The 13,974-nt window shown below is 41.1% G+C and overlaps 1 protein-coding gene across 3 annotated transcripts in view; it reads right to left on the reverse strand.

Annotated features, from left to right (window-relative positions):
• Positions 1-13,974, reverse strand: part of CFAP74 (cilia and flagella associated protein 74) — a 2,332,202-nt gene that overhangs the window by 2,046,831 nt on the left and 271,397 nt on the right. For all 3 annotated transcript variants that reach the window (XM_069610170.1, XM_069610172.1, XM_069610171.1), the window contains exon 6: positions 1,230-1,328. In XM_069610170.1, the coding sequence (XP_069466271.1) occupies positions 1,230-1,328 (99 nt within the window). The remainder of the gene's footprint in view (positions 1-1,229; positions 1,329-13,974) is intronic.

Here is a 13,974-nt window from a genome sequence, read left to right on the forward strand (position 1 = left end):
GAACACTTTTCTTTTGCATAACATTATTTTCCACACTATTTTTATTTAGAAGTAAGGATTGGCAAAAGGTTTATTGGTATAGGCCCTTTTATTTTGACAACCTCAATTAGGACTGCAATATTATTATTTGATGGTCGTAGCTTGCTCCCATCTTTATATTTAGCACTAGACAGGCGTATTTCAAACCCGATTGAAGTTCAATAAACACCCTTGAACTGTGTTCAATTGTGTCTGTCTTACTGTTTGATACCATGCCTTCCTTACAACAGGGAGTGTACAAGGAAGAGGAGAAATAATATGCAGAGAGGGGGGGGGATAATATGGAGACTGAGGATTTCAGGTTAGGGTATTATATTGGATATGTGAAAATGCAATAAATAAATGTTACAAAATGCAACTGCAGATCTCATGGCAGCAAGCTTTAATGGCAGCACCACAGTTAATACAGCTCGCCAGGTAAGCCTACAACACATGATCCGACTGACCTCCCTCAATTCGACAAGGCATCATTCTGGAGAGGGTGTTGCATCCAATTCTTCCCACACCTAAGGCTACATCCCGTACAAAGGAAAACATGAATATCTGGTGATGATGATGATGATGATGCAGCAGCTGGAGCTGTTTTAACCTTTTAGGTGTTTTCCTGAATTCCTTGTTTGCCCGTCCATCACTGGATGGGTTATTGCTAAACTGTAGCGAGTGGCAGACTGGGAGTCTCTACGGCACCGGCACAAATTGATTTTTCATATCAAACTATAGTGGAGCAAAGGGGGTGCTACTGGAGAGAAGTGCTAGAAGCACTACATCAGAGCAGGGCATGAAGCAATGGAGGGGGAACCGGGGGTTAGTAGCCCAAGTCAACTATACTTGAGGTATATTGGTTGGAAAAGTATGAAATGGGAGGGTGGGGTGGACATAGTGGCCAAAAGACAAGTCATTGTTCCAGGGAAGGAAAAAAGATGTTACTGCAGGAGGTGATGTGGGCAACAGAAGTAGTCCGAAAAATCAACAGCATAAAAGTGGTGGAGAGGAGACAGAAACAAAGACCAGTAGAATTGTTTTTAGAACAGGTGCACTGCATGTACAGACAGATGAGCAATTGCCGGCAATGATCTCCCTTGGGCCATCCACTGTCACTGTTTTAATCACATTTCAACTATTCAGAGAGAGAACATACATATACAATATGTATACCCTATAACGCTGCATATGCAATGTTTAGGACCTACATGTTATCGGCTTCTTTCTCCATTTCTATTTCTTGATCCACAGTGCCCCGCTGGCATTCCAAATGTTCGATACGTTGCCGGCAGGCGTTCAGCTCTTCTCTGAAACCAAGAAAATTGTGCATTAATCTTACATCAAGTATTATTTTGTAATACAAAACATGTTATCTATTTTTTGAAGGAGGGGACTGTTTAATAGACTTTATACATGTTGATCAAAATAAGAAAAATGGCTGTTTATACAGTGCTAAGCACAAAATGAAATATCTCTGTGTTAAATACAGTGTATATTGTTAATCAACTCAACGGTACTAATTGTGTTGACTGAAAGTGCGAAAGTGTATCAGGACAGACGGGATCTATTACCTGCAGTATACAAACAGATCTCTAAACCCACTTGGATATCTTCCCATGTAAACATTACAGACTTTGGGTCCTCAAAAAATACAGACATAACTTTCAGCTTTGAAATGTATTTAATAAAAATACAGTCGAGTTGGGCTGTATATGCCAACCGTGAGCACTGAAATCGGCTTGTTGCAGCCTTGTGTAGCAGATCGTTTTTCAACAACTATCAACAATTATCTGGCAAGATCCTTTATAAGAGCACCATCAAAAGGCTGTATCAAGGATCGCCTGTGTGCGACGAGTACCAGGAGAGTTATTTTTTTGAAAGTGTACTCAGACGAGACTATCAACGTGTGTACCCCCCATTCAATGTTTGTAATTTACAATGAGAAATGTAATATATATTTTAATCTTGGTGGATCTGTTTAAAATGCTTTTTTGAACTTTGTATTGCAAAAAGTATAAGTGGCTCCTGCTCCATTTACTCATTGCCCAGGCATTCACAATGGAGCCAACAGATCCATGCCAGTGCTTCGTAGGATTGATCTTCACCTCATCTGAATACACAGGGGTCATTGGTGCTGGGCACAACTTATTCTCTATCGACTGAGGAGTTTCGCAAGTAATCAAAACAGGCGTAAAAGGTTGCACTAGTTTTACGACTTTGGGGGATTTCCTAGATTTTGACAGACGGAATGGAGGCATGTAACAGAATAAATGTATCCACCCGTCTCTCCCGCTCAACTTGAAAAAAAACAAATGTTTTTTTCTGTTAGCTCGGCATTTCCACACTGCCAGAAAATCATTGGATTTCTATGGAATCCGCCTGCTTTTATTCCATTGGATTACATTGCAAATGCCTTGTGCCATATGTAAATACGGGGAGCCATTTACACTTTTTGCATTACAAAGCTCAAAAAGCATGTTAACCTAGAGCCATGTTTAACATTTATAGTACACATAACCAAAATTGCATGCAGGGGATCCAAGTGCACAGATGCGGCTTTGTTGATGGTCCCGTTCTTTGAAATTGTACACTTTCAACAAAGGGATCCCCAAAGTCATGTTATGTGATGTGGTCCATTGCGCAGCAGCCACTTGAAAAGACTCCCCAGGAGAGCGTGGGGTCATCAATATCCTGTTGTGGAAGACCTGCTTGTGGCATAGGGGAGAATGCAGTCCAGATGCCTACAGAACCATGGATGATCCGAGGAATGAGGCAGACACCAAAATGAATCCATGGCGAATGACACTGATCCAGTTGAGCAGAAGGATGAGTAAGAAGTAGCCTGTGCTATAAAAAAAAAAGCACCAGAGGAAGTAGCCAGTGCTGAAACAAGAGCACCGGTGGCTAGCAAGGAACCAAGGAAGTGAGCACTTAGTGCAACACACGGTTGCTGTGCCACACATTTTGATCTGAGGAAAGAGTAGAGCACAAAGAGGGAGAAAGAAGAAGCATCCAATGATGTTCCGAGGAGCAACAAGAGGGGTAGCCTGTTTATCCGCACTTGAAACCAGAGTGAGATAAGGGAGAAAAGTCAAGCACTCAACAAGGAGAACGCCAAAAAATAAAGCTGCATAACGGGCCTAGAAGATGGATGTCCAATGCACCTTAAAGAAGAGGCAAATAGAGGAAACAATTTAGGAGAAAAACCCTGCATATTGTGATGTTGAGTTCAAATATTTAGAGCAAACTCAGCAAATCTCTTCTTGGGCCATAGAGCCCAAGTGTTGCAAAAGCTAAATGAAAGTATCCCCTGTGGTGAAAAAGCATCAGAGCCAACTGAAAAAACTCCATAATTGTGAAAATGCTGCATGCTGGGATACTGAGTAAAGTCCCAGAGCGAATTGAAGGACTCCATTTTTGTGATATTGCTGGATGCTGGGATACTGGATCCAAACCCCTAGAGCAAACTGGAAGAGTCCTGTGTTTTGAAACTGGGATATTGAGTCCAATTTCCCAGAGCAAACTGAAAAAATCAAGTGCAGTGAAAATGCTGCTTGCTGGGATACAGAGTTTAAATTCCCAGAGCAAACCGAAAGAATAAAACTAGTTATTTACCTGTAACTCTTGTACTAAATCTGGCTCTTTCTAATCTTGGTTTTACGCATGCTATTTCAAAGCTTAGACATAAGAATGGCCACATTCTGTAGTGGTTGTGCACTCATGGTATCCCAGTTGAATCCCTGGAGATTTTACCTTGCCCACGATCAGACCATTTTACTACATTATTCTTGGTTGGTATTGTAGGTCTAATACCACAAGTTTACCCCCAAATCGAGATGGTGTTTAAGAGTATCTTACACAAAATTAGACCTACCTCGCTTATACCGTTCTAGGAATTCCCTAGCACTACCCTGACCAACAGCTCCTCATCTGAGAATTTGGCATTACGATAAAATCATATATTATCCTCTGCCCTTGACTCTCTCGCACCTAAGACAATTTGCAAATCTATCCTGGCGGCCAGTACATTGCAATCCTGGTACACTCAGGAATTACATATTTTGTGGGCTCAAAAAAATAAAGCCCATCGCTACTGGCAAAAGTCATTTTCGAGTATTGATACAAATTCTTATGCTGCTTCTGCTAGGCTGTATAAAAGTCCTGTTGCTTTAGCCAAAAAACAGTATCCGAACAACCGTATTAATCAGGCTGCTTCCAACTCTTGAAAGAAGTTGTTCTTGATTTTAAGAGAACTTGAGGGACCTGATGTTAAGATGCCAGATTTGATATTTAAGAATCAAGATTGGTGTGTTGATTTTCAACAAGCCCTTTTATGAAAGTCTCCTCACTTAAAGCAGTTATTATCCGGAAGAAGTCTGGTTTACCACATCCTACAGACCCTTTGACATCAACTAGGCTTGCACCTACCATCTTTGATTTTAGGGAAGTGAAGGTCTTGGAGGTGGAGATTGTGATTCAGTTCTAAAAACCAACAAATTGTCCGGGAGACCTTTGTGAATGTATCATTTTTTATCAGCATCTGTACCTAATTGTATTAAACAAGTGTGGATTACGCCTTTGTTAAAAAAAAATATATAAATTCTTACTGGATCCTAACATCCCCACGAATTACAGAGCGATTACAAGTGTTCCTTTTCTGCTCAAGATACTTGACCGTCTTGCATATCTACAGCTACAAACCCACTTAGAAGAGTACAATATTCATGGATCAAGACAATCTGGATTCAGAGCCTATCATGGCACTGAATCTGCCCTTGTATATCTGAAGGCTACTATGAGTCAAATCATGGATAATGGTAAAATGACCCTTCTCGTTCTTTTAGATTTATCAGCAGCATCTTGTCTGGTTGATTTAAACATTTTCTTTTATAGAGTCTAGTCTATCGCTTATCTCTCTGAAAGGGCAGGTGATTGGGTTTTCCACAAAACCTGTATAGCATCCCCTGTTGAGCTCATCTGTGGAGTCCCGGAGTGCACCTGCCTGTCGCCCACATTTTTAATTCTTTTCATGAAGCCCAGATTTGATATTTTAGACAAGCAAGATATTTTATACACCAACTAATCCAGAATAGGATTGCAAGATTTATCCTTGACCTCAAGCCCAGGGACTGCATCTCTCCAGCCCTAAAATCTGTCCACTGTCTTCCGGTTTCTGCGAGGATCAAGTTCAAAACCCACTCCATCATCCACAAGTCTTTTCTGGGCCTGGGACCCCGCTACATCCAACTCTCTCTCCCTAAATACCTCCCTGCTAGAGTCATTCGATCATCTAGCTCCAACTCTCTGTAGATCAGACGCTTCTCCAAGCAAAGAGTGAGGGGCAGATCTCTCTCCTCTGCAGGTGCCTCCCTCTGGAATGGACTGCCCCTCTCAGACTTGAGCCGGATCTCCTTAAGTTCTGGAAGCTGCTCAAGACCCTCCTTTTCTCTTCCTACTTCCCACTCCCCTGCTAATTTACCCCGTCTGCCTCAACTAGTCTGCTCTGAACCACCCCCACACCCCTGCACTTAACCTTCTACTGCCACCCTGACATCAAATTGTGGATCTTGGAATTGAGCTCCTCACTTGAGATTAACTCGATCCTTACACGACAGCAGACCCTTCCTGAAGGAGTTACCCTGTAGGATCTGATCTTCCAATTTCCTTGTTAATACTTTCCAGAGTGAGCCGAGATACTCCTGGATAGATCCCATTCTCCATCAATAGGGGATTAGTGCAATGCATAAGAAGAATGTCCCCAGAAACATGATGGCTTTCCTGTCATTGTCGTTTGCAGGCTACCATCTCTCGATTTTGGGCCGGCCAGGGCAGGGTTGGAATTTAGGTGTGCTCTGACAAATTATAATTCCTGCCATGGTAACAGTTGTGATTTGCCCGAGTTGATATAAAAAACTGAACGTAGTCAATCAAATACAGTTTTTTATCGTAGTGAATTACTTTGTGGTTTTACTTTCATTTCAACAAAATAACTTGGCAGGGAAGTACAAATATATATATATATATATATATATATACATTAAAAAAACATTGTTAAAAGGGACGTTTTTGTTACAAGTAAAACCGAAAAACCTCAGAAATTCACCAGTTAAGCTAAGCAACCATAACTCGCATCACCACCTGATTCCATGACCCAGACAATGTGGCCACTGCCCATGGCCGCAGGCTACACCTAAGTCACCAAGGCTATATCACCATTTTTGTACCTACATGTTGTCAGAAAATAAAACATGTGCACATTTGCAAAACCATGCTTTAAGGTCCCTGCCAATGCTCCTTACACAAGTTTCCTCGAAATCCACCCATGTTTTATTTTTTTCAAAAGTGTGAAACGTATGCACATACAATAGTCATATAACTTAGCCCCCACTTTACAAAATACATTCAGACTTTACAAAAACATGTATATCTAGATCTAAAATCTTATTGAAAACTTTTGTCTAAATTTGTTAGATTCGTCAAATTGCACCACATTTATAAGCCTTTACAATATTTTCGGATCCCCCCTCTAATTTTGCCCCCTCTTGACAGATCCCATCAGACTTTGCAAAAACATTTATATCTAGAACTGTTATCAGTTTGCCAATTTAAGTGTAGATTCGTCAAATGGCACCTTATTTATAAGCCTTTACATTATTTTGGGACCCCCCCTCTAATGTTGCCCCCTCTTAACACAAATTACACCATCGGTGTACACTGACATCGCGGTAAAACCATAAAAAACACAACATCGCACTTGTCAAACTTATCAAACAATCTCTGGGATGGTGATGGGTGATAAGGATGAGATATGGCCGTAAGAAGCCAAAAAATGGGTGTTGTTCATCCCTGAAGTCTGCAAACAGTCCGGATGTTCGGGGGCAGTCCTGTGATGTTCGAGAACACTTCAGATGTTCGGGGGTATCTATGCCTAGTTCTGTATTACAGGGTTGGTGAAAAGCAGTTATTGAAAGGCTTATAACTTTGGCAGCACTCAATGAAACTGCATGAAATTTAATTTTGGAATTGTATTCTAGACCTGATCCTGAATGGTGGGATTCTGTCAAGAGGGGGCAAAATTAGAGGGGGTTCCCAAAATATTGTAAAGTCTTATTAATGTGGTGCCATTTGACGAATCAACACAAATGTTTGCTAAAACATTTTAGATCTAGATATAAATGTTTTTGTAATTTTTGCTGGGATATTGTGAGGAGGGGGCTAAATTAGAGGGGGCGGTCTCAACATTTTTAAATGGCTTATAACTATGTTGCCGTTTGACAAATGTGGACAAAAGTTTCCAGAAATATTATAGACCCAACCTTGAATATTTGTGTAAAGTGTGAATGGATTTTGTCAAGTGGGGATAAATTATAGGACTATTGTATGTACATACATTATGAGACTTTTGAAAAAATAAAACACGGGCGGATTTTCAGCAAACTCATGTAAGGAGCTTTGGCAAGGACCTTAAAGCATGGTTTTGCAAATGTGCCCATGTTTTATTTTTTGACAAGTGTCATAATGTAGGTACAAAAATTAGTGATATAGTTTTGGTGACTGTGGTATAGCCTGTGGCCATGGGCAGTGGCCAGATTGTCCGGGTCATGGCATAAGGTCATGACCCGGACAATCTGGCTACTGGCCATGACCACGAGGGATGACAAATAGGGTTAATGTGGCCATGTCCACATGTGGTAAAGTTAATCGAAAGTGGCATAGGTTTGAAAGGGAAAACAAATTGTGCTCGTGGTAATATGGTCATAGGGTTCTCTCTTCGCCTTCTGCAGGTTTCCAGGGAAAGGGAAGAGGGGATCTGTACGGAACCCCGCCTTCCCTTTCCATGGTGGCCATCTTGGAAAAAGGATTTACCTTCCTACAGCGGGACGCCGCAGGCATCCGGGTGTTGGAAGAAAACATTTTTTTTGTTTTATTAGCACCCTGTGTTACGGCTTTGGGAACCCGAGGTGCTAATGGCCTTCATCCCTCATTGCAGGGGCTGAAACAGGGGAGAACGGTCCGGAGCCCTGATTACCCGCCTTTGCTTTGCCTGGACCGATAACTTGGGCTGCAGGGCCGTTATCCCCCGTTCCAGTCCTTGGAACGGGAGATGAACACCACATTATTCCCCATTAGCATAACACAAAATGCAAATGGGAATGTTGGAAAATCTTATTGAGTCTAAGTGCTTTACTGAGAAATGTAAAGTAGATGGAGTCTATGTTTTTTTTTAGTTCTCTTTTTTAACTGTGAAATGTGAATCCAAAAGGAACCTTTCTTTTGTTGTTGTTTGATGTATTTTCTTTTTTTACAGGAGAGATTACAATGTAAGGTGGGGAGGTAAATGAGGGAAGAAGCACCACGCGCTAATACGCAGGGGCAGCTGTACAGGGGAAGATGTGGCATCTGTGTTACTTCTATGGTAGGTGGCAGTGTTTCTCATGCTCCTTGATTACAGCTTCCAAAGCACTTCAAAATTGCTTTCCCCTGCAGAGTGGTGTGTTGCAGTATATACAGAGGACTTTTGTCTTCCAAAGATATGGATCAACAACCTCTTTTATTGCCTGCAAGGTAGCTGGTGGGATTTTGTGTCCCACAGATGTAGGCTGTGTGGTTCCAGTATTGGTTGAGGAAGATGAGGTGGAGAAAGCGAGCCTAGTACTTGCTAAGAAAGGAACAGCTTTTCTGAGAGCATTGCAGTGGTTGGATTGGGTGTGGCGGCACATGGCGTTGGTCCCGTTGGAGTACTGTCCATGTAATCTGCAACTGAGTAGATGTTGCACTCAGTGAATTTCACTTTGGTAGCTTTAGCCTTTGGTACATTCCCAACAGTGGTAAAGAACTGCCACACGCATGATTCTCTCTGGGTGCTAGAGGTAGGCACTTCCTCTACCTCATGTTCTTGGTCGTCTTCATTGTCTTTGGAAGTACTGCGCTTTTTTGTTGTGTAGGTCCTCCAGCTGGTGGTGGCTCTTGGGGAGGAGGGAAGGCAATAGCTGATGCCATTTTTAGATACATAGCAGTTCTGCTAATATTCTTCCAAGTATGTGCTTTCTGCTAGATTGTTAATGGATAATGAGTAAGTTTAGGTGTAGGAGCTGTGCAATGGTACATTTTGAGCTTGAAAGTTCCTAGATCAGTAGACAATGCAGTTCCGAACTGTCCTCGAAGCTCGCACCTGATCACGAAGTGCGGACGCATTCACAGACACATCATCATGCCGCGCATGAGTGCATGGTCATGTGACACTATCCGGATGGTCTGCGATGACGCCAGACGTTCGCGGACCTCAACGGATGCAAAAACAGTGGAAAAAGTTGCAAAATGTGTATAGAAGTGTTGAAAATGATGCTAGAATGTGTGAAATGGCAGAGTTTTAAGGTGAGACTTTGTAAATTTGACGAAAATGTTGCTATATTGGTGTAAGTATGATAGAGTTTAGATATTAGTAAGTTGCAGGAAAATAGCATGCACTGGTAAAAACCCTTGAAATTCAATGAAAAAACTTTGTTAAAGGGACATTATGGTTACAAATAAAACCGAAAAACCTCAGAAATTCAGTGACTGAGGTTTTTTGGTTTTACTTGTACCCATAACATCCCTTTAACAATGTTTCTTCATTGAATTTCATAGGTTTATTAGTGCAACAGTGAATATATATATATATATATATATATATATATATATATATATATATATGAATATTGATGAATATTCACACAGATTGGCCAGTGACCATCATACTTAAACTTAAATCCAAGTCCAGATTCAATCCTATGTTCAATCCAGGAGGACATTGAAGCATTTCAGGATTTGGTTATCAGCGACCTGGAGAAGATCAGAAAGAAGAATCAACACTACAAACATAATTTGAGTTTTTCACAGCAAAATACTCTGAAGAAGTTGAACTCACTTTGTGACTGCATTATCAAACCTACGGATAAGGGAACCAATGTGGTCATAATGAATCGACATGACTATATTTCCGAAGCAGAAAGACAATTGACCGATAGAGCTTGCTATTCCAAACTACAAGCTGATCCATCTGAAGATTTGAATTCCGAACTCTCTGATCTTCTGAAAGCATGGCAAGCAAAGGATATTTTGGATGAGGACATGTGTACATTTCTCCAACCGAGATTCCCCATAATACCCATCATTTATTTTTCACCTAAGTTACATAAGAGCATCAAAAAAACCACATGGGAAACTCATTGTTACTCTCTGTGGAGCTCTCCTTGAAAACACTTCGAAATGGGTGGATGAAACCCTCGTCTCTTTTGTGACATCTCTCCCCTCATATTTGAGAGATACCAAAGATTTCTTGAATACAATAAATGGTATACCTTGGGAGGACACTTTCCTATTGGCAATCCTAGATGTAGTGTCTCTCTATACATCTATCAGACATGCTGATGATATACATGCCTGTGAATATTTCTTACATACAAGAGCCATGAATTTTCTCCAACACAGTACTATGATTTTGGAGATGATTTCCCAGTGTTTAACTAATAACATCTTCATGTTCAACAAAGAATTTTATATTCAATTACAGGGCACAGCCATGGGCACTACCGTTTGCGCCTTCGTACATGAATTTAACTATGGGATGGTGGGAGCAAACTGTGGTATGGCACCCAGCGACCAGTATCTATACAGACAAAATAGCCCTCTGGCTTAGATACATTGATGATTTATTCATCATTTGGGATGGCTCTACAACTGAATGGTTGGCTTTTGTGAATATTCTTAACACAAATCAATTGAACTTAAGGTTCACCAAAAGCCACCCACAAGACTTCTATCACTTTTTTAGATATTCTTGTTACAGTGGCCCAGGGTGAACTTATGACAACATTATATCGCAAACCAACCAGTTCCAATATACCATTGCACGCAACCAGCAACCACCCTACATCATTGAGGTGGAGCATACCGTATGGGGAATTCATACGAATAAGGAGAAACTGCTCCAATATGCAAAGCTTTGATGAAGAACGTGCCCGTATGGCCATTAGATTTTTGAATCGTGGTTATTCTAAAAAAGTCCTTGAGACAGCCTACATTAAAGCCAAAGGCAAAGACTGCACTTCTCTCCTTACATCAAACACCAGTGGGAAACTTGATGAAGATAAGAATGATACACGCCTAATCCTAACCTATGGCAATAGGACTGAAAACATTTGTAGTATAGTCAAACGTTGGCATGTGTTGAAATTGGATCAAGATCTGGGTGCCATCTTGGGTGACAAAATTAATATCACTTTTCGCAAATCTACATCTTTGAAAGACAATCTAGTGTCTAGCTTTATGAAGCCGCTTGTTGAAACGCAAAGTGCATGTTGCCTTAATAGTAATACCCCAGGTTTTTTCAAATGTATGAAATGCAAGGCATGTCAATATGTGATCAACACCACGAGTTACTGCCATCCTGTTTTGGTCTCTGATACTCAAATAATGCCCAGGATCACATGCAATATCACAAATGTGGTTTATGTACTCAATTTCCCATGTGACAAATGGTATGTTGGCAGCACCATAGACAAGCTTAAATTGAGGGTGCTGCAACATGTAAGCCATTAAAAACCTTGACTCTTCTTACCCTATGGCGATACATTTTAAAACAGAACACGCCAGAAAACTAGATGGCTTTGGATACTTTGCCATTTGAGACAACTAGAGACAACACACATTTTAGACCTGGAGACCAAAAGTCCAAGAGGACATAATTTGGATGAGAAACTTTACACCTTCTTGGGCACCTGATATATTTTTGAGTAGCCATATTCCTCTCCATGCTCTATAGAGGGCTCTTTTCAGGTTTCTTCATGTTCTGTCTGTGATTCTGTTTCTTCTTATGCATATGGTTCCCACACATGTCGTTGTCTCTGTTTCTGCTTACTTTCTCTTGCTCTTTTCTGGTGGTCTGCCTACTTCGGGAAAGGAAAAAACATGATTTACGCATTTAGTGTTTGGGTCTTTCTTAGATTATTTATATTTTTCCTTCTTTCTATCAGCCTTTTCATTAGTCTTTCTTTTCTTCCTTGACTTCAACTGTCACTTTTTGGTTCTTTGACTGCCCCTGATCTCCTTGAGGTTTTATTGACTATCAATAGTTTAGATACTGATTGAATTGCTGGTGGGGGTAATGAATATTTTTCATTGAAGATATGTTTATCATTGTTTAACAAACATTTTATTGTTGATTTAGTTTCACTAGGTCTGTTCTCGCAGAGGGTCTTTTTTAGCACAATTTTTACATAATATCTCTATAATGCATTGGACTGTCCAGTTCTAGACATCATTTTATGATTGAGCTCAGGGTTTGTAAATGGCAAGATATATACTCAGAGGACCTGTTGCGACCCAGGGTCCATCTTGCCTTTTTTATGACACGCTATTTTGAGTTAACATGTTTATATGCAGTTTTGTTTATTAGGTTTGCAATTTGATATTTATTGCAGACCTGGTATTTTCTTGTTTTGTGCACTAGGATTGTAACTTGATATTCGGCTGTTGCCAGTTGAGGTTCAATTCATGTTTTAACATGGTAATGTTTGCACTAGTCACTTTATCTCATAACACTTTTTGCACATATGGAATACATAGAGCACTATGCAGTGTATTACATTTCATTGCACTTTATTGCGTATTTTTAAAGAGCCAGTAAAAAATAAATGGCTTCTTTGAACCCGCAATAGGAATAAATATCTTAGAAAAAATTCCTGGCACTACCTCTGGTACAGCTGAATATTGTTTTTAATTCTTACCTAAGACATATATCTATTTACTGTAGCACAATGCACTTTACATGTTTGCATATTTGTACATGTTTGCCAACATCAATTGGATTTTTAGCATTATTTTGTCGTTATGCAGCCCACAACGGCCAATTGAGACAAGGGGTTCCCTGTCTCCTTATGAACTTTTACCAGGTTTCTGTATGGGAGGACCGGTTCAGAAGACCCCCCTCCCCGACATACCCCACCTACGTGAGGCTCGTGGCTCGTCAGGGGCCCCCCTGTCACGAAGTTTAGTGATGTATGAGACACTACCAAATTGTTGTAGACAAATATAAAATAATACACAAATGTATAGACAGTAGATATGTGTGATCGCTTTAATATCACTAACTTTATTAATCATTTCCTTGTCTTACATAGTGTGCAGCCCAAGCACAGAGAATTGCTCACACACATACACCCAAGGCCATCTCCCCTCCCCTCCCACCAAGGCACGCCAGGACAAGCTGGTGTGCAAGCAGCACAGCCTCACCTCCTCCCATTCTGCTGGACCCGCTTCAAGTATTCGCCTCCCCCCATGTCAGAGACCGCCATAGTCGGCCAAATGAATTATTTACAACCCGGTCCTAAAACCCCACCGCCCCAAGGGGCCAGAGGTACACCCTCGCTGATCTAGTGGTACTCCGGTTCACCCCAAGTTAATGGGCCTTGGAGAGCAGATATTCAACCCTGTACTAAGACATCATAAAGTAACTCTTCACTACATCCAACGAGACCAGAATGACAGTGCAGCTCACCTCATGCCCTTAGACCAGACACCCAGGTTTATGACACCCGGTCAACAGGTCAGAATTAACAGTGTCTTGATGTATTGGTAAAGCTTCACATTATATGTATTCCTCCTGTGTCCTATTAACCCCTAGAGTAACATATTGCAGGATTTACGCCTGGCCTGGCAGCCCCACCCCGATGAGCCCAGCTGGCCTATCCGCCCCACGTTGGCACCACGCTGATGTCCACCAATCATGGAGCTGCTCGTCACAACTGCACCTATAGTTAGTCGACGCCACCCAATCCCCAGGACCATGTGCCCCCTATAGTGTGAAGGTTTTTATGACGAAATTTTGTAATAAATAAGACTGTCTTTGCTATTGTCAGACAGAGCGCTCTCGGATCTTGCAGAGTCCTTTGCATGCCCTATTTGATTATATAA

This window comes from Ambystoma mexicanum, chromosome 8 (assembly GCF_040938575.1).
Source record: "Ambystoma mexicanum isolate Mex_15411 chromosome 8, UKY_AmexF1_1, whole genome shotgun sequence".
NCBI lineage: Eukaryota > Metazoa > Chordata > Amphibia > Caudata > Ambystomatidae > Ambystoma > Ambystoma mexicanum.